The sequence below is a fragment of the Vicia villosa genome, linkage group LG6 (genome assembly GCF_029867415.1).
Source record: "Vicia villosa cultivar HV-30 ecotype Madison, WI linkage group LG6, Vvil1.0, whole genome shotgun sequence".
Taxonomy (NCBI): domain Eukaryota; kingdom Viridiplantae; phylum Streptophyta; class Magnoliopsida; order Fabales; family Fabaceae; genus Vicia; species Vicia villosa.
The window spans coordinates 5,110,158-5,132,238 of NC_081185.1; the positions used below are offsets into that span (position 1 = coordinate 5,110,158).

At 33.8% G+C, this 22,081-nt stretch overlaps 3 protein-coding genes across 4 annotated transcripts; 2 read left to right on the plus strand and 1 right to left on the minus strand.

The window, feature by feature from the left end:
• The first annotated feature begins 5,362 nt into the window (after positions 1-5,362).
• On the plus strand, positions 5,363-7,636 carry LOC131608788 (AP2-like ethylene-responsive transcription factor At1g16060). The gene is made up of 6 exons (XM_058880328.1): positions 5,363-5,586; positions 5,805-5,887; positions 6,144-6,306; positions 6,381-6,431; positions 6,893-6,969; positions 7,057-7,636. The coding sequence occupies exons 1-6, from the start codon at positions 5,363-5,365 to the stop codon at positions 7,608-7,610; spliced, it is 1,152 nt and encodes a 383-aa protein (XP_058736311.1). The 3' UTR covers positions 7,611-7,636.
• A 163-nt stretch (positions 7,637-7,799) lies between these two features.
• LOC131608789 (receptor-like protein 7) lies at positions 7,800-16,055 on the minus strand. Its single transcript, XM_058880329.1, has 5 exons — positions 13,084-16,055; positions 10,124-10,642; positions 9,661-10,045; positions 9,073-9,570; positions 7,800-8,916 (listed from the first exon to the last, which is right to left on the minus strand). Exons 1-5 carry the CDS (start codon positions 15,799-15,801, stop codon positions 8,009-8,011), a joined length of 5,028 nt encoding a protein of 1,675 aa, XP_058736312.1. The 5' UTR covers positions 15,802-16,055; the 3' UTR covers positions 7,800-8,008.
• A 1,019-nt stretch (positions 16,056-17,074) lies between these two features.
• On the plus strand, positions 17,075-22,081 carry LOC131608790 (WRKY transcription factor 23-like). Of its 2 annotated transcripts, XM_058880330.1 has the most exons (6): positions 17,075-17,582; positions 17,749-17,790; positions 19,480-19,592; positions 19,889-20,986; positions 21,180-21,323; positions 21,451-22,081. In XM_058880330.1, the coding sequence occupies exons 4-6, from the start codon at positions 20,703-20,705 to the stop codon at positions 21,878-21,880; spliced, it is 858 nt and encodes a 285-aa protein (XP_058736313.1). In that variant the 5' UTR covers positions 17,075-17,582; positions 17,749-17,790; positions 19,480-19,592; positions 19,889-20,702; the 3' UTR covers positions 21,881-22,081. The 2 variants fall into 2 exon arrangements, with proteins under 2 accessions (XP_058736313.1, XP_058736314.1); XM_058880331.1 differs by having other exon boundaries at positions 19,480-20,986.

The window sequence follows — 22,081 nt, forward strand, 5'->3', positions numbered from 1 at the left end:
GAATAGAACGTGAAAGAAGAGTTGAGGAGTAAGGAACTCAGAGAACGTGAAAGAGGAACAGAAGAGGAAGGGACCAAATCAAGAATCTTTGGCTAAGATAAGGGGGGATTCTTCCGGTTAGCATCTCTTGTCATATTATAGATGATAATGTTGATTAGAGGTATTATTTAGGTCAATTTGATTATATGTTAGATTGGGGTTTAGGATGATTTTTGAATAGGATCATATAATCTGATGTTACCTATGTTACATTATGTGCATAATTGTGTGTGAATTGATGTTATGGTATGAATATGGTGTTTTGTTGATGTGTTGTTGTGTTCATCCATGAAACTGAATCTAAGAATATAGGTTTCTAGATAATTGAGTAGAAGTTAGGTTTTAATGTGTAAAACTAATATAGGATAATAGATTGTTGAAGTTAGATGAATCCTATATGTCAAAGTGTGCAGAAATTATGTTTAGATCCAAAATCGCAGACTGTAATGGTGAAAAACGAGTGGAAGACGAACTGGTACAATTGCAGGTTTTGGAAGTCTCTGGTGTTTTGCGTATGATAAGCGTATGATACGCGTATGAGGGACATTCCCAAGGGCCATACGCGTATGGTACGCTGCCCTGTCCCGTCCAAACGCTGCCTTCTGCCGGTACGCGTATGATACGCGTATAAGAGGAGGGAATACACGTATGGTGATGTGATACGCGTATGGCGCGTTTTTGTGTGGAAATCAGCCTCTGCTGATACGCGTACGACCAGCGTGTGTGCAGAATTTTTCCGCTTTGTGATTTTTGAAAGTTTGATGATGCGTAACTTTTGAACCATTTGCCTATTTTGAATGCCGTTTCGAGTATGATGAACCTTATGAAATAACCTTTGTGTTTGATGATGATTTAATTGTATTTGAATGATGCTAATATATATAAACATGCTTTAATGATGATGATGATGATAGTTTGAACATGAGACGATGTTGTTCATTGGATCGATGATGGTATCAGTATGTTATATATATATATATATATATATATATATATGTGTGTGTGTGTGTGTGTTTGCATTCATTCATAATCATTTGTTGAGGGTTGTATCCAGATGATTGTTGTGGATCAGTGAAGGGCATAATTCCCATTGCGTGGAATTTGTGCTGGCAGGGCCATATCTTGATGATGTTGGATTGGTCGGTGGGTTATTCCTATTTATGATGTTGGTACCACATGCATAGTGTCAGTTCATTCATATGCATGATGTTTATAACATGATTGGATGTGTTTTAGTGTTATGATGATGTGTTGATTGTGTGATGATGAATTGTCTGAATATAATACAATCGGATGAATAATATGACTATGATGTCTTATTGTTTATGATGCAATAATATTTGTTAATTGCGAATGAAACTCACCCTTACATGTTGTCATTTTCAGATTGAGGATAGCGGAGTTCGACTTGGTGAGGATTAGCTCATAAGTCAGTGTGTTTAGTATAGCATCAGATGTCATGCTCTAATATTGTAACATTGGGGAACGCGAGTTTTTGAGTTTATAAGTTTACAACTCTATTTGTTTGTTTTGAGTGATTTGTAGGATATAGTATCAAAGATGTCGAACTTATCCGTATGATTTATTTTCCGCTGTGTTAACATGAGATGTTATGAACTATGATGAATTTTCCTTAGTGAATGCATGACAATGACATATGTTATTTTGTTTTAAATTGAATTGTGGCACCCTTGTTTTCATGTTACTATGAATTATCTATTTAATTTCCGCGGGGTTTAGAAGGGTGTTACATTTGGTATGTTTGTTTTGGATTTTCATTGTGGTGAAAACAACATGTGACGTCCTTTTTGTTTTATGCATGTTAATACTCTATGAATATTTGTTATATTTGGGGTTTAGAAAAGGGGTGTTACACTTAACATCTTCCCACGATAGATTATCCTACTTTTCAGTGTCCCTACCTTCCTCGAGTTTGTCTTCTTTCCCCAAGGTATTTTCTTCGTCCCTTTATGTGCAGCTATGGCCAATTTAAGAAATGTACCCATAAATGAGGCACCCGAACTTAATAGTGATAAGTCTTCATCATCCGCTGGAGTGGAGGATCCAAAACTTGTGGACATTTTTAATGGGGCGAATCCTTCTATCCACGCCAAAAATGTGCTAAGCGGTAGTTCTGGGTCTGAGTTTGAATCTTCAAGTAATGATGACGATTCCACGTTGAGAGAAACTTCTACTTTCGCCGCCTCTCTTGCCCAACCCTATTTTGATTTGGGTATATATTTATCTAGGGAAGTAGAACATGAGAAAGGTTGCTTCATCTAGTCCCTCGAGAAAGGCTCAATTCCTAGTCGTTTTAGGGTTTATGCTTCTTTTTTAGATTGTTCTGTTGCTGTTAACCAAAATGACCCTCTTTATGATGTATAAACAAATATGGTTCGATTTGAGAGTTTGTTAGAAACGACTGGTGTAACTCAATATAGCTGGGTAGATTTTAAATTTCAGGGAATAGTCTACACCTATATCCGAGATTATGTTGTTGATTGTGCCAATATTGAGGTACACTCGTATTTTGACTAGTTGATTTCTCCTATCCATACCAAATTATATGTAGTGAGTTTCAGTTGTGCTCTATTCCCATTTTTGAATGTATCTTTCAAAAAATAGGTGTAAGGATGCCTCTAACTGCTTTCGAGAATGAGGTGTTGGATCACCTGCTCATTGCCCCCTCTCAACCACGTGGTAGCTTGGGCTTTTGTAAATATGCTCCAATAATAGTATGAATATTAATGGAAAATAGGTTCTACCTCGAAAAACCTCTTATTTCACTACTTCTCGGTCTAGCATTGTTCGAAGAAAAAGGGGCGCAAACAAGGGTTGGTTTCCCTTCGTCAACATAATAATAATGAACTCTTCATTGTCTATATTGAGAGTTAGAAGAATTTCAAGCCCCACAATTTCCTACTCACTCCAATATCCCCAACAACTCATTCCGAGTTTTGTAACATTTCAGATGTTGCTTCAGAGCCAACTGTCTGTGCGTACAGAGCTCAAAGATGATGGTCGTCGTATCACTTCGAGGAGAAAATTGGTTTATACTCTGTCTCTCACAATAAGGTTGAATGATCACGACAAAGATCCTATGATGATGAAATTCAATCATAATAAATCTCAAGCCTCACCTACAAGAATAATTCAACCAAATGTCTATATGATTGGATTACTTGACAAGTCTTAAAGCTTCAAAGTGTTAAGGAGCGAAAGTGTGAAGGCTCATCCTGATGCGTCTGAGTGAACAATGAGTTATAAAAACACAAGGGATTTTTTGTAAAGTTATATGACAATTCACACACACTAAAACTAGTTTTAAAACTTCTTTTTTTAACAAACTATTTTTAAAAATGATTTGGAGTTATGCCAGTTAAATCAAGAGCTTTCAAAAAGTTCTAGACTTTTTTTTTTGTACTGGCCATTTGATTAACACGTATACCCAATCAATTGGGTTAGTGCAAAAACAAACCTTAAACATGTGTGATAGCTCCTTATATGTTACAACTATATATCTTTTTCTTGCTTTTTAAACACCCTAAACTTTTATATTTAGGCCTTCCAATCGATTAGAGCAAGATACCAATCGTTTAACACATTAATTTTGGCCCAAGAAATTTTTCTTTTTGTGCCAACCTCTGGCGTATAAAATAGAGTCATTCCCTTTCCATTTTCACAACCATAATCGTAAGCATTCTATCTCACACCTCACTTTCTCTCTCTAAATATATTTTTCACTTCCTCTCACTTAGAATTAGTCATAGCACTTTCGAGAAAGTTATTTTTGTTTAGTGATGAATCTTGTATTCTAGAAGCACTATAATTGTAAATTCACCATGAAATATTTTTATCTTCGGGGAATAATTACTCCATAAGGAAGTGTTTGTTTGAGTTTAAAGCTAAACCCTTTAAAATCTTTGGTTTGAGGATTTAGGTTATAAGTCGTCATTTTAGTTAGTAGGCTTAGCCCGGTCAAAAACTTACTTTTGTTTGAGATCACCCAGTTCAAAATCTCAATGTTGTTCGTGGTTATTCTAGTAGAAATTATGCCTGGTTTAAAATCCCATTGGTTCGCGGTCAGCCCGGTCAAAACCTCGGTTTGGTTCGTGAGTTCAACATGATTCAAAAACTCACATTGATTAAAGATAAAGCTTATAAAATTCTACGTATAGCTTGGGGACTAACCTCTTCAATTTACTGTTTTGAAAGAAGTCTGACTGCTTCTCTGCAGTGTTTTCTGTTTAGTTGGAAGTTAGCCTAAAACTTTATTTTTTCTTGTATAAGGGGGATTGAGAGTTCAACCAACTAAAAACTCTTAAGAATTATTGGATACTCTAAATTTCAAATCTTAGGGAGAAAATTAGGTCACTTCGTTTCGACCGAACCTCTATAATCTTAGTGTTACTTTCTTACCCTTAACTTTTTATGTTTTGGCTACTAATTTATTAAAATATTCTTTAGAACTTTTTAGAACTCTAAAAATAATTCTGATTTTTTTTCAAATTATCGTTTTTCTAAAACACAAGCCACTCTCTCTTGTGTATGGAGTCACATGCATGTCTAATATATATATATATATATATATATATATATATATATATATATATATATATATATATATATATATATATATATATATATATATATATATATATATATATATATATATATATGGACATCCTTTTAAATAATTATGAATGCATGAAGAATTTGAAAAATATCTTAAACTCTCCCATTTTAATAATTTTTTCAGTTGACCAATTCAAATAAAATACAAGAATAGTATTTTTAATATATATTAATGTAGATCTAAAATAATTTGTTTTTATGGAAGTGATGAAAGTAATATTGATTAGAAGTCATAATTATATAATTAAAAATAAATTGAGTTATTTTAGTACATACTTTTCTTTACCTGTTATTTCACAACACATTATTACATCATAAAAGTGGGTTGTTGCCTTAAAATTTTGGAACATCACTATCATTTTACAAAAGAACTCTTATAAAAAAAGGCATAAAGGAACAATTCCCATTCTCATTAAAATAAACTAAAAAAACTTTTGGACTAATTTGAGCTGGCAACACAAAATTCCCCATGAAATTATCGTCTCTCTTGTTTATACCTTCAATCAAGTTGTCATGTTTTTAACAATAAAACCAAAACAACATAATACTTCCAAAACAACCATGCATCCTATAATTAATATATAACACATACCTCACACACATTGTATCAAGTTAAGTACTAAGTTGTTAAGAATTAGGAACAAAACTCCACCTAACATTAACAACAACAAATAAACACAAGAAGTTTATGGCAATGATGATAGAGAATGAAGTGTGTTTGAGAAAGAGTCAAAGGTCCATGGAAGAAAAAGAGGTTAAAGGAGCACGTTGTGTTAAGAGACAAAGAAGAGAACATGCTGTTGCACCAAAAATAAGAGATGATAACCATAACCAAAAGCTTCATGTTGGTGTAACTGAGAATTGTGCAACTAATACTACAAAGAGAAGCTCAAAATTTCGTGGTGTTAGCAGGTGATTATAGGAAATAAAATTTTTTGTTCTATAACTATGTAACACGATATTTCAGATTTATGAGGTGTCTGATGTCTGTGTCTGTATCCGACATTAACATGACAACAGACACGTTACATTTAATTAATATATTTTTTCAAATTATTACTGATGTCAACGTGCTAGTGTCATCACTATGTCTGTGTTTATATTTCTAATAAAAAATGAATTGTAAACAGGCATAGATGGACGGGTAGATACGAAGCTCACTTGTGGGACAAGCTTTCTTGGAACATAACACAAAAGAAGAAAGGGAAACAAGGTAGAGTTTATTTTTTTTGGTTTCATCATTAACTCTATTAATCTATAGTTATGATCTTTAATTTTTTCTCATACTATTATACTAACAATTTTTCTTTTAATGTTTATGATTCTTTCCATTTGGAATTTTGGCTGGAACTTGATGTTGGGACTAATAGTTTATCTTGGTGAGTATCTTAGTTATTAAAGCTAAGATTTTGATATTTTCATTATGTTTGTTAGGTCTAAGATGAGAAGTTATGTTTGAAATATTGTAGGGGCTTATGATGAAGAAGAATCTGCTGCAAGAGCTTATGATTTGGCTGCACTTAAATATTGGGGAACATCAACTTTCACCAATTTTCAGGTATCAGATTATGAGAAAGAGATAGAAATAATGAATACTATGACCAAAGAGGAGTATTTGGCCACATTAAGAAGGTAATACTAAATAATTAACAGTGGTTTTTTCCCCTCTTGAATATGATTTTTAACTTTTATAACTAATTTTGCAGAAAAAGCAGTGGATTTTCAAGAGGTGTTTCAAAGTATAGAGGTGTAGCAAGGTGATAAATACACTTCATGTAGAATATAAATTGGCGTGTGAATTGTTGGTAGGACTGTTAAAAAAATCCGTGGACTATTATGTTTGGTTAGTGAACTTTTGCACAAACAGTTATAGAACCGAATGAAATGATAAATAAATCGAACTGAAACTGAAAATAAAAAAGACAAGTTTAAATTTTTTTATTAAAAAAATTCCAAAAAAATATAACGGATCAGTTCTTTAACAAATGGTTCGGTTTAGGAAAAACAGTCTTATAACGGTTTGGTACAGCTCAATATTCCAAACTAGTATACCAAAGCAATAAATTTGGTTCGGTTCTAAATAAATTGCAACAGTTCGATTCAATTCAAATGACATTTTACTATTGTTCGGTTCGGTTTTTTGATTGAACAGTATCATGAACAACCTTAATTTTTGCTAATCAACATAAATCACAAATACTTAATGAATACTTTGCAGGCATCATCATAATGGTAGATGGGAAGCAAGAATAGGAAGAGTTTTTGGAAACAAATATCTCTATCTTGGAACCTATAGTAAGTTCAATCACACACACACAACAAAGATATCTTTCATTTTTCATTCAATAAAATCTCAATAACATATCTTGTTAATCAACAAAGGTACACAAGAGGAAGCCGCTCGAGCCTACGACATAGCTGCAATTGAGTATAGAGGAATCCATGCTGTAACAAACTTTGAATTAAGCAGTTACATAAAATGGTTAAAGCCAGAATGTTCTGTAGAACCAAACCATGAATCACTAGCACTACAAAGAGAGTCTCAAACAATAGCATCGGTGAATAACTCGACTCTATTGCAAGAATCAAAGTTATTAGCCCTTCAAAAGAGCTTTTTCATTCCAGATTATAATATGAATTCTACCGAAAACCAAGAATCATCACTTGAAAACAAAAACTATAGTTTCTTGAGTAACAAGTCAACTTCTCCAACCGCGCTTAGTCTTCTCCTTCGATCTTCGTTGTTTAAGGAATTGCTTGAAAAGAATTCAAATGTATCCGAGGATGAAGTTGCGAAAGAGCAACAGATAGCTAGTGATGATGAACTTGGAGAAATCTTTTATGATGGTATTGGAAATATCTCATTTGACTTTGATCCCAATCGATGCAGCATAGAATTGCAAGAAAGAGACTTACATTCAATGTTTTTTACATAGGTTTTCTTGTTTAAATCTCTACTACTTTCATAATAATCATAGTTGTTACAAGAACAAGCTTGATGCTAGAATGTGTTTGTGGAAATCATGATTTGTAAAAAGAATAGTGTTATTTAAATCTCCTAATGAATATATACATGTTTCATTTTTCAACTCAGTACTATTAAAATATAAGAATGAAAATAATATAATGTAATTATTGCAGTAATACTAAAATAGTATATCATAGTTTTGAGATTTCACTACCATAACATTTGTTGAACTTACTAGCTTTTCATAATATTTCAGACAAACAAGAGATAAAATACAAGCAAAATACATTGTTACTATAGGAACTCACAAAAACATAAGAAAACAAAATACAACAGAAAGAGAAGCCTTTTTAAGATTCTTTTAACTCAAAAAAACCTTCTAAGCCACCAAAGTACCTGTGAGGCGTAAGTACTTCCCAATGCCACTCCAGCAACAAGACCGCCTGCATATCCAATCAGACTTACTTTCCACCCAATTTCAAACAAAGATTCTGAGTCATGGTCATCATCAGAGGCTACAGGCCCTGGATGCTCTATACACTTGTTTGACAATTGATCTCCACACAAACCTTGGTTACCCTCAAATGAGTTTTCTTGGAATGTAGAAAACTGCGCATTTTGTGGTATAGATCCTGTGAGATTGTTGAAGGACACATTAAAGAACTCCAGAAAGGTCAGTTGTGTTAACTGTTGAGGAATCTTCCCTGAAAGTCTGTTGAAAGAAAGGTCCAATGCTTCAAGGTTTGAAAGCTTCCCTAAGGAAGATGGAATGCTGCCAACAAAGTTGTTATTTGACAAGTTGAGCAAAACCAGACCTTTCAAGTCGCCTATGATTTTTGGTATCTCTCCATTGATTTTGTTGCTTGATATATCAATGGCTATCAGGCTATAAAACTCTTGAAGATTATTATAAACCATTAGTATTCCTTTATTTGACATAGTGAATGAATAAGAAACATTTTCACTCACCGAGAAACCTCCTTGCTTGTAGGGCAAAGAGAACACTGATGTTTCCTCGTACTGTAATTGACTTGTGTTGGATGTTTTCATTGTTTTCCAAGTCAGGATCATTTCTGATGGAAATCTCCCAGAGAAATCATTGTGAGAAAGATCAATGATGTGAAGCTTGGGAAATGTGCATGTCATGTTGTCAGGGCACCTAATGTTTCCATGAAATTCATTGTCACTTAAAGCCAATACCTTTAACTCAGGTAAATTTCCCAGCCAAAATGGAAAGGAATCGTTGATATTGTTATGACTAATATCAAAGTACTCTAGCCATCCACAATTGATCAATTCTCTCGGCAACTGACCTTGAAGATTGTTGTCGCTGAAATCCATCATCTTAACATTATTATCCATCTGGTATGTGTGAGGAATGAGACCTGACAATTTATTCCCTTGTAACGTCAAAATTTCTAGATTTGGGCTAAAGTTGCTTATACATGAGGGAACATTTCCGCTGAAATTGTTGAACGATAATTCAAAATGAATGAGTGATTTGAGATTGCATATGGATGGGGATATTTCTCCTGTCAATGAATTGACGGAAACATCTAAGAATTGTAGACTTGATTTTCTCCATAACCAACCAGGTAGTGAAGTTATACTATTGCTTGACAGGCCAAGATATTCTAAATTAGTGGAGTATCTTACAAATTTTGGAACCTCAACTAAATTGCAAGAATCCAATTGTAAGATTTGAATTCCAAAATCAGTCATATGGGATAAACTTTTGCCATCGTACAATGACAGTTTGTTGTATGATAAATTAAGAAAAATTAGATTTTTCAGCTTCAGAAACATGTTAAGTTCTAGCTTTCCAGACAAAAAGTTGTGGGATAGGCCCAAGACAACTAAATTTGTAAGGTTCATCATGGAAAATGGAATTTCACCTATTATATTACTATTTTCTGCATTTAATATTTCTAGTTGGGTTAGATTTGCAAAAGATAATGGGATGTCACTACCAATATTAACTGAGGATATCTCCAAGTTAATTAATGATGAGAGCTTACCAATCCATGCTATGGTCTCAAAAGTAAAATCATTATAACCAATATACAAGTTTCTAAGTTTGGTAAGATTTTCTAGGGATGCAGAAGGGTCACCCCTAAGTTTGTTATATTGAAGGTCTATCTGCATGAGTTGTGTGAGGTTGCCAAAGGAAGAAGGAATATAGCCAGAAAAATGGCAACCAAAAATTAGTAACATATTTAAAGAACTAAGCTTTCCAATGGATATAGGCAGTGTACCATAGAAACCTGCCTCATCAAGTGCTAACACGGTGAGTGAACTAGATTGAAACTCAGGCAACCTACCCTTTAGATTTGGATTAAATCTCAAATTTAGAATTTTCAAGTTTGGAAGATGAAAAACTCCCGTTGGAAATTCCCCATACAACTCAGAATTTCTAAGATATAGTACTTGCAACGAAGTTAGATTTGTGAGTGTGTCTGGTAAAGTGGATAGAACAGTCACATCACCAAGTCGAAGTATCTCAAGTTTTGTTGAGTTTTGAATCATGCTTCTGAGATTAGAATGTTTTAGTTGCAACGGATTGACTTCACTATTTGTCTGGAAGCTTAGATCAAGAGACAACAATTTGGACAACTTTGAAAATTGTGGTGGAATTTCGCCAAAAAAGACGGAAAGAGAAAGGTTCAAATATCTTAGTTGTGAAAGCTCGCCTATCTTAGGTGGGATTTGAGAGTAATTGAAGTCATTGTCAGAAAGATCAAGATGTCGAAGGTGTACAAGGCGAAAGAGAGTGCTATTTGTATTCAGTGTACCATAGAGTTTGCTGCTACTAAGATCAATGTGAATCACATGATCTGTGTGTTCATCACATTGAATGCCATCCCAAGAGCAGCAATCAGTGCTTGCATTCCAGGATGTTGTTTTAGGATAACTCAGTGGATTATCAGAAATAGTCTTATTGATGTTAAAGCCTTCCTTGAATTGCAACAAGGCATGGCTTTCATATTGATGACACTTTGGGTGAGTTAAAGGAAAAGATGTAGTAAATATGAAAGGGAATAGTGAATAAAGAAAAAGAAATTGGACTGATAAAACAAGAGACATTGTATCTTAATATTTGAAACTGGAAAGTTTGGATGAAATTGTAGACATATATTAGGTGGTTCTTATAGTAAAGAAATGGACTGAAATATAATAAAATGAAAATATTTTCTAATGAACTTGATTATCAAAAGTCAGTATCTTATGTTAGGCTAATGGTGTGAGGCTTATTTGATCAACTCCAAAATAAATTTGATCTTTATTGTTTACATTCAAAGAAAGGTATATGAATATTCGCTCTTATAGTCTAATTAGATCTTTCTTGTAATAATTTCAAACACATGGAATTCCTACATGGAATTTTATATAACAAGCACTATTTGATGCTTTAACATGTAGTGAGCTTTTCTTCATTTGTATCTATTATTTGATTTGGCAATTTGCGCAGATTCTACGGTTCCATGTATATTTGGGAAACCATTTCATCATTTTAAATCGCTCCAATCAATTTCATACATAGTCAATTCTAATATTCTGAATTTGGACTTTTCCTTGTGCAATTTTATTTGGTATTAGACTTCGTAACACCGGTGAGGGTATTTGGTCACTGGTTTATTGGTCGAACTACTGAGTCATTGGTCGAACCGTCTGACTAAATTGGATTAAACCGAATAACTTGGTTAAATAAATCGGTCTCTATTACAATACTATATATTTATTAAATCGATCGAACCGGATGACTGAGTCTCTAAAAAAATTCACAACACCTACAAAATTTTATAATTTTAAAATATCATAATTTCACATGTTTATTTTTTACTTTCAAATTTTAAATATAATCATCCCTTACAACAAAATAATACAAAATATAAATTTAAATAAATTTTAAACCAAATCTAATTGCAAACATGGGAAAAGTTATTCCAAATAAAATTGAATAAAGTCTAATTATATTTTTTTATTAAAAAAATCATGAAATCGGCGTCGATTTGGGCAGAAAAAAAGGAATATATGCATTTGAACCATCGGTTTTCTAAAACCGCCGGTTCATCGATTTCTTTTCTGGATTTGACCGTTGTTAGCCAGTTATCACCGGTTAAATAACATATCTGGTCCAATAATCAAACCAGACAGATAACTTTTCCAATTCTCAGTTTGACCGCTTCGACTATACAGTTCAGTCTGGTTTTTAAAACACTTAGTCAAATAAAAGACTAAATTGTGCACTAAATACAATCAGACAAACAATAAATAAAGCTTTCATTTTTAAATAAGGAAATTAATTACATTCACCTATTAAAAAGACACAACACTCCCTTTAGTTTTAAAATAGATACTACCTCTCTCATAGGAAGGTAAATGACTTCTATACTTACTATTTTTCTTATTGATATTAAAAACTTCTATTGGTATATATCTATTTTTCTGGTGTGTTAATTTGAAAGAGAGGTGTTTGTATATTTGATAAAACATTAAAAGAGATTAGGGTATATTTATGTTGGTCTTCTTGTAGTGAGCTTATTTACATTTCAATGCTTACACTATTAATATTTTGTGGATTTTGTAGGAGGATAACTTGGAAGAGGTCGGTGAATAATAAAATAAATATAATTAATAGCATCGACAAATAACTCGACTCTATTACAAGAATCAAAGTTATTAGCCCATCAAAAGAGCTTTTTCATCCCAGATTATAATCTGAATTCCACTGAAAAGCAAGAATCATCATTTGAAAACAAAAACTACAGTTTCTTGAGCAGTAAGTCAACTTCTCCCACCGCGCTTAGTCTTCTCCTTCGATCTTCGTTGTTTAAGGAATTGCTTGAAAAGAATTCAAATGTATCCGAGGATGAAGTCGCGAAAGAGCAACAGATAGCTAGTGATGATGAACTTGGAGAAATCTTTTATGATGGTATTGGCAATATCTCATTTGACTTTGATCCCAATCGATGCAGCATAGAATTGCAAGAAAGAGACTTACATTCGATGTTTTTTACATAGGTTGTCTTGTTTAAATCTCTACTACTTTGATAATAATCATAGTTGTTGCAAGAACAAGCTTGATGCTAGAATGTGTTTGGGGTAATCATGGTTTGTAAAAAGAATATGGTGTTATTTAAATCTCCTAATGAATATATACATGTTCCATTTTGCAACTCAGTACTATTAAAATTTGAGATTGAAAATAATATAATGTAACTATTACAGTAATACTAAAATAGTATATTATAGTTTTGAGGTTTCACTACCATAACATTTGTTGAACTTACTAGCTTTTCATAATATTTCAGACAAACAAGAGATAAAATACAAACAAAATACATTGTTACTATAGGAACTCACAAGAACATAAGAAAACAAAATACAAAAGAAAGAGAAGCCTTTTTAACTCAAAAGAACCTTTTAAGCCACCAAAGTACCTGTGAGGCGTAAGTCATTCCCAATGCGACTCCAGCAACAAGACCACCTGCATACCCAATTAGACTTACTTTCCACCCAATTTCAAACAAAGATTCCGAGTCATTATCATCATCAGAGGAAGAAGGCCCTGGATGCTCTATACACTTCTTTGACAATTGATCTCCACACAAACCTTGGTTTCCCTCAAATGAATTCCCTTGGAATGTTGAAAACTGCGCATTTTGTGGTATAGGTCCTGTGAGATTGTTGTAGGACACATTAAAGAACTCCAGAAATGTGAGTTGTGTCAACTGTTGAGGAATCTTCCCCGAAAGACTGTTGAAAGACAAGTCAAGTGTTTCAAGTTTTGAAAGCTTCCCTAAAGAAGATGGAATGCTGCCAACAAAGTTGTTATTCGACAAGTTGAGCAAAACAAGACCTTTCAAATCTCCAATGATATTTGGTATCTCTCCAGTGATTTTGTTGCTTGAAATATCAATCGCTATCAAGCTATAAAACTTTTGAAGCTTACAATAAACCATGGTGATCCCTTTGTTTGACATTGTGAATGAGTAAGAAATATTTGAGGTCATCAAATATTCTCCTTCCTTGATGGGCGAATAGAACTTTGACGTTTTCTCGTACAGTAATTGACTTGTGTTAGATGTTTGCATTGTCTTCCAAGTCGAGATCATTTTTGATGGAAAACTTCCAGAGAACTCATTGTGAGAAAGATCAATGATGTGAAGCTTGGGAAACGTGCATGTCATGTTGTCAGGGCACCTAATGTCTCCATGAAATTCATTGTCACTTAGAGCCAACACCTTTAACTCAGGTAAATTTCCCAGCCAAAATGGAAATGAATCGTTGATATTGTTATGGCTAATGTCAAAGTACTCTAGCCTTCCACAATTGACCAATGCTCTTGGCAACTGACCTTGAAGATTGTTGTTTCTGAAATCAATCATCTGAATAATATTTTCCTTCTGGTATGTTTGAGGAATGAGACCAGACAATTTGTTTCCTTTTAAGTCCAGAATTTCTAGATATGGGCTAAAGTTAACTATACATGAGGGAACATTGCCACTTAAACTGTTGAATGCTAATTCAAGTTGGATGAGTGATTTGAGATTGCATATGGATGGGGATATTTCTCCTGCCAATGAATTGTCAGAAACATATATGATTTGTAGACTTGATTTTCTCCATAACCAATTAGGTAGTGAAGTTATATTGTTGTTTGACAGGCCAAGAATTTCTAAGTTATTGGAGTATCTTATAAATTTTGGAACCTCAACTAAATTGCAAGAATCCAATATTAAGATTTGAATTCCAAAATCAGTCATATGGGATAAACTTTTTCCACTGTACAATGACAGTTTGTTGAATGATAAATCAAGAACAAGTAGATTTTTCAGCTTGAGAAACATGTTAAGTTCTAGCTTTCCAGACAAAAAATTGTGGGGTAGGCTCAAGACAACTAAATTTGTAAGGTTAATCATGCAAAATGGAATTTCACCCGTTATATTGCTATTTTCAGCAATTAATATTTCTAGTTGGGTTAGATTTGCAAAAGATAATGGGATGTCACTGCCAATGTTGAGTGAGGATATCTCCAAGACAATTAATGATGAGAGCTTACCAATCCATGATATGGTCTCAAAAGTAAATTCATTATGACCAACATACAAGTTTTCAAGTTTGGTAAGATTTGACAGGGATGCAGAAGGGTCACCCTTAAGTTTGTTAAATTGAAGATCTATCTCTATGAGTTGTGTGAGGTTGCCAAAGGAAGAAGGAATATAGCCCGAAAATTGGCAACCATAAATTATTAAGATATTTAAAGAACTAAGCTTTCCAATGGATTCAGGGAGTGTACCATAGAAACCTGTATAAGCTAGTCCTAACTTGGTGAGTGAACTAGACTGAAACTCTGGTAACCTGCCAATGAGATTTGGATTCAATCTCAAATCCAGAATTTTCAAGTTTGGGAGATGAAATACTCCAACTGGAAATTCACCATACAGTTCAGAATTGAAAAGATGTAGTTCTTGCAACGAAGATAGATTTGTGATTGTGTTTGGTAAAGGGGATGAAATAGTCACATAACTAAGTCGAAGTATCTCAAGTTTTGTTGAGTTTTGAATTATGTTTCTGAGATAGGACTGTTTGAGAAGCAACACATTGACTAAACTAAATCCACGATTTGGTGCATCGTGGTAACTTAGATCAAGATACAACAATTTGGACAACTGTGAAACTTGTGGTGGAATTTCTCCAGAAAATATGGCATGAGAAAGGTTCAAATATCTGAGTTGTGAAAGCTCGCCTATCTTAGGTGGGATTTGAGAGTAATTGAAGTCATTGTCAGATAGATCGAGACTTCGAAGGTGTACGAGACGAAAGAGAGTGGTATTTGCATCCATTGTACCATAGAGTTGGCTGCTACGAAGATCAATGTGAATCACATGATTTGTGTGTTCATCACATTGAATGCCTTCCCAAGAGCAACAATCGGTGCTTGCATTCCAAGATGTTGTTTTAGGATAGCTCAGTGGATTATCAGAAGAAGCAGATTTACTGATGATTAAGCCTTCCTTGAATTGCAACAAGGCATGACTTTCTTTTTGATGACACTTTGGGTGAGTTAAAGGAAAAGATGTAGTAAATGTGAAAGAAAAGAGTGAATAAAGGAAAAGAAACTGAACTGACAAAACAAGAGACCACACAGAGACCATTGTATGTTAATCTTTGAAAGTGGAAAGTTTGGATGAAATGGTAGACACATATTAAGTGGTTCTTATAGTAAACAAATGGACTGCAACACAACAAATGAAAATGTTTTCTAGTGAACTTAATTATCTTAGGAGTACATCACAGGTCCATATCTTGTGTTAACCTAATGGTGAGGCAAACTCATTCAACTCCATAAAAACATTATCCTTTGCTGTTTAAATTCCAGAAAGGTATTTGAATGTTGGCTCTTATAGTAGATTCTACAATTTGATTTGGTCTTTCTTGTATTAATTTCAAACACATGCATTTCATACAATGACTTTTATCAAACATAATATTAAAAACTTTATCCTTTTCTTCATTATTATTTATCGTCCATAAACTTAATTTCTGTTCTATTCCTTGTTTTTGTTTTGATTCAATGGTTACTTGTATTTTGGGATAACAATTTGAATATATTTGTCGATGAATGATTCGTCTAATGCTACGTATACTCCCAATAGATATGAAGTTATGCAGATACTAAGTATATCTGACCCTCACACAACTCAATTTGCTTCTTTGACATCATTATATATTTACTTTCAATTAAATCTATGATATTACTAATTTAATATCATTATTGTGTTGGATTAAAAGTAAATGATTTCCTGTTCCTAACTAACATAGTGTTCTAATCCTTATAAAATCATATAATTAGAAGAAATCAATATGAACAAGAATCATGTTTCTAAAACCATTTTTTTATATGATCCCATGTCAATTCAAGATGAATCACATTACATTTGATGAAGATGATGTTCCAAGTTAGGAAATTTTGATCTTCCAACGGTAATTTTTTTGTTTGATCCAATTTTCTCTTCTAATGGGATGAAGCTAGAACTAAGTTCTTGTCCATGTACAATAAGGGATCTTAACCAAAAAAATAATCATCATCAAAAAAATTCACCACTTAAAGTAAAAGATGTGTCCAATAACGCACTAGTGCAAAAATGACAATACAATTTATAAATTTACACTCATTATACTAAAAACGGGTGTAAATAAGACACAAGATGGCAAATTTGTAAATAAAGTCTCATTGACAAGTAACTATAGACACCTTATTTTTAAAAAACGGGTGTAAATTAAAAAAAATTATAATTAAGTATTTATTTACTCCCTTTTTTTTCGATAACGGGCGTAAATAAAAAAAGTAAAATTAATTTAATTTTTATTTGTAAAATAGTATAAGTTAATATTTGTATTTCTCTTTCTGCTTTCATTGAACCCTAATTACCATTTTTATGCTCTTAATTTCACCACCGTGTCAACTTCAAATGTTTCAAACCCCAATTTCACATCCACCATGAATCATTCTTCACAATCCGAAACACCTTCACCCTCTGATTCCATCACCTCGTCACAACCTGAACCGCCACCACCGTCTGATTCCGCCGCCAATCCATCATTTCCCGAACCATCGCCACCGTCCTATTCGACTACACTATCCGAACCACAGTCTTCGTTGTTCCATTCCTCAAATTTTCTATCATGCTTTCGTAGTTTGAGAATTGAGATGCTAACTTCCACTCCGATTCTCTTCATCTTCGACTCGGAGCCACCAACCAACACTGAAACCATCATGTAACAAAAAACGACACCGTTTCGATCAATGGTTAAGGGTTTGCACAGCCAAAATCTCCCCGCCGATGTAGCACATGTCATCGATCAGCTAGAGCGCCACTGCTTGGCTCCCGATGGATCTCTCATCTCCAAGCCTCTCTACAACAATCTAGAACTCGTAATCCTTTCTCTAAACAATGCTCTCTATGTGTTTGTTGAATTTCCTCACACAATTGGAAAATGGGTGCTTCATTTTATCATTAAAAACTCGACCCATTTTGTTAAATGTCCAATAAATTGAATAAAAGTTTAGTGGGTACTGAAATTTGCTGTTTGATTTGCAGGATAGAGAGGAAATGTGCAGGGAACGACTTCTCGAAGCCATGGTATGTGAATGTTATCTTTGTTATGAAGCCATGGTATTTTTCCAAACATAAATCATTTTAACTTCAACTCACTTTCAGACAGAATCAATGTACTCAATTAATTTTCTTCACTGCAGAACCAAACATACGATTAGGCTTTTAGTTTATTGCATTGCTTGCTTGTATTTAGTTGCATTTCTGGAAAATCTTCTTGTTGACTGTTTAAACTCACAGGATATTGCAGATTTTATTCACATTGGATGATGGGCTGGTCACTATTCTTTTTTTCTTTTCACATTTATTCTTTCAATAAAAAAAATTCTTTCCATTTCTGTTTTCCATTAAATATGCTATTCTTTGATTTACCTTCATAATAACAAGCCGTGTAGATTTTGGGTCGGCATCTCCTGCTTTGCAATGGCCTGGGTGGATTGTAGTCAAATTGTACAGTAGAGTTTAGATTGTACATTTTGGTAGAAGAAGTTGCATTTACAATAGAGTTTAGATTGTACATTTTGGTAGAAGAAGTTGCATTCACAGTAGAGTTTAGATTCCGCAAGTGTTCAAACCTAAGTCGTTTATATCCCGGAAAGTTAGAGAATTGAACAGGGAAGGAGCTGGGAAGGGGACTGTTTTCTTTGGGCTAGCATTGTGTGTGGGCAAGACCTTTGTGGGTTGGAGTCTATATGGATTTCATCGCTTAGGTTGATTTAGGTAAGTTGAAAAGCTTGACACTGACTGATATTCATAGCTTATGGCCTTTTGGTTAGTACTCAACATGGTTGTTAGGATCTAGCTTTAACTCCCAAAAGCGTACGATCTTAGGAGTTGGGAACCATCCACCGCTCTTATTGGCAGAAAGATCGTGAATATGGAAGGAGCGATGAGAGCGTAGAGAAAGAGCGTGAAATCGTGGGATCTTAAGATCCCAACGATTCAGGATTTTATTTTATTTTGACCTATTTTGGATTTTTTGACCCGGCCCAAAAACTAACCCATTAGTAACCCTAATAGCAGCTTTTATATTTTTAGGGTTTTGGGACTTGGAATATAATAAATATACTCTTGAAAAGTGCAAACCATTTATCGTGAAAGTTGCCCAGCCACCAAAATCATTAGAACTCTACTACCTTACCATGATGATTTGGTTTCTTCTCTTCATCTATTTCCTCTATAAATTCAAATCAAGTCATTTTGTTATTCTCATCTTTTCCATCCTTACTCCAATACAAAACTGCAGATGAAGTAGTTTGGAATATGTTTTGAGTTGTTATGAATTTTATGTTTTGAAAAAGTTATGTTTTTTAATTGAATATTTGCTATTATGATTAAGTTAATGAGAATTTTATGTTAAGGTTATTTTTCTCAATTATTTTTTATAATTTTGTCTATTTATTGGGATCTTACGATCCGAGTTACGATCCTACGATTTACGCTTTTTCCATATCCTAACGCTCTTTATTGAGATCCCGATTTTGACAACCATGGTACTCAATCTAATATTTGTTACAAATGGAAATTCAGTAAGTTCTAGTTTTGGAACTCCATAATAGATAAGTTTCTTAACGATTTTTCAGTTTGATTGGGAGCAAGAGGCCAATTAGATCTCTTTTATACTATTCATCATCAAATGTTAATGTTCAAAAACAACTACTCATTTAATATCATACACGGCTTATAGAAGAAAAAACTATATATATTTTTTTGCAGTATCTCCATGCCTCTTTTGAAGAGGAATCTGGATTTCTTCAGTTTGGAACATCATTAACATCAAACGATGCTAAGGAAATACAGAAATTTCTTGACCAAGCTGTGAGTGAAAGGTCAGTATCAACTCTTCTAGTTTAATTTAAAATGATGTAGGTAAAAACTCTGCCCCCACTTAGTGGAATAAGGCATGGTTGTTGTTGATAGAAACTTCGTGATTTGCGTTTAAATTATATGGTCCATTTCAACATAATTTAGTATACTCTTTATTTGTTTGTTTCTGTTACACTATTGTTAAAAGCATTTGATAGGCGTAAGAAGATATAAGTTTAATTCACTGTATATCTAACTTTCCTTGGTCTTCCAACTTTGGTTTCTCTTGCAATGATTTAACTTATCTCTTGATTTTCAGTTGTGAAGGATTAATTTTTAAACCATTGAGTAAAGGTGTTATATATGTAACTTCCCAGAAGTCGCGCATCTGGCTAAAACTGAAGAAAGACTATCAGAATAAGTGGATATTGTTTTCTTTCCCCTTAGTTTATTTGTGTACTGGCTGAGTTCCTTGTATTAATTGGCTCTAGTTCTGCTGCTGACTGTCATCTACAGTAAAGAGTAAAAGGTCACGTTTGCTTGATTTAAAACAAAAGCTCAGTGGCTAATAATGATTTTGAAGTATTACTTTTCACCCAAAAAAAAAATCAAAATTCAGCAATGCAGACCCAAGTCTTTCAAATCAGCCCTTGGGAGCCCATTTCAGTTCACTGGGAGCTTAATTCAACTCATATTCAAAGATATTAGTTATCATGAGTTTGAATGTAAGCCTCGTCATCTAGTTTAAATCGACATTTATTTAAATCCCGTTGATGGATATGCTATCCATTAGTGAGAGCTAAAGTGTGTATTGTTCTGGTTGTAACTTCTTTCGCCATAGGATATAGAGTTTCAGTGTAGTTTAAGGTAGGTTGTTGATGAAACTAACAATTAACAGTGCTGAAACTTTGCAAAGCTTGTTGAGCTTGATAGGAAACAATTCTATTCTCATACAAAGGGTCACCGTAGTAAGGATGATGGAGCATAATAATACGATGCATGCCAGGTATTCTGGCATGGTTGAAATGACAGTGGAAAACTTGAGAATTGCTGTGAATGTGTGTTGATAGTTACAAACGGTAGCATCATGACTGGAGCATTGTCAAATCTGAATACACACTTTTTTAGGGTTTATGGAATTACTGGGTTTGGAAAACTATAGTTCTTTGCTTGATGTACCGCAACTATCAACCATGTCTGCGATGAGTCATCATCAAACTACAGTTAAATCTTCATCTGATACGTATACTGGAAAAGATTGTTCTGAGGTTTTGAATCAACTGCCTCAAACTCCTAACTCTTGCTCGATTTCATCGGCTTCTAGTGAAGCAGTTAATGATGAACAATGCAGTAAGACTCTTGTTGACCAAGTCCAAGAAAATGAAGATGAAGAAGAAAAACTAAAAACCAGTAAACAGTAAGTTTTTTTTTCTACTTTTGTCACTTTATCTTTTAGGTGATTTTATGGTATAATAATAAAGTGTGTGTGTGTGTGTTTTTTTATATATATTTCACAATCCAATTAGATAAAGAAATGAATATGGTGGACTTTGCTTTTGTTTTTGTTTGGGGATTGATGGATTATGGGATCTGGTTGTGTATGGGATTAGGTTGAAGACTAAGAAGACAAATCAAAAGAGACAGAGAGAACCAAGATTCGCGTTCATGACGAAAAGCGAGGTGGATCATCTGGAAGATGGGTACAGATGGAGAAAGTACGGTCAAAAAGCTGTCAAGAACAGCCCCTTTCCAAGGTACTAACAATTCTTTTCATTCTTCAATATTTTCACATTCTCTTGGTACTTACTTTAGATCATGCTATGTGTTTGTGTTTAACATCTTGAATATGCATGCTATGTGTATGTTTTGGTTTATGTGTAGGAGCTATTATCGCGGCACCACTGTTTCATGTAATGTGAAGAAACGTGTGGAGCGTTCTTATACTGATCCAACCATTGTAGTCATAACTTATGAAGGCCAACACATTCATCCAAGTCCAGCTATGTCCCGTTCCGCTTTCGCCGGAGTTCAAATACCACCACCGACCGCTGTTTCCGGTGGGTTTCCTACTAACTTTGGTTCAATTTTGCAAGGGAACTACTTATCACAGTATCAGCAGCAACAGCACCATCATCAACATCAACAGCTATTGGTTAATACATTGTCCTCTTTGAGTAACCCTTATAATTATAATTCTTCTGCTTTTACTCAAGAGAGGAAGCTTTGTAATCCAGGGGCAACTACTTCCTTTCTTAGGGACCATGGTCTTCTTCAAGATGTTGTTCCTTCACATATGTTAAAGGAAGAGTAAATATATGATTTGATAAATAGCTTCATTATTACTTTCTATGTTAGTATTTCTTTCTTTTTTAGTATATTTTCTTGCTGACTTTTTCTATAAGACTTAGGTAACAACTATGTAACTTTTCTTTCTGATATGACTGATAGGTGGTGAGGGTGATATATTACTATATATTAGTGATGAATGATAATGATCATCTTGTAAAGACCA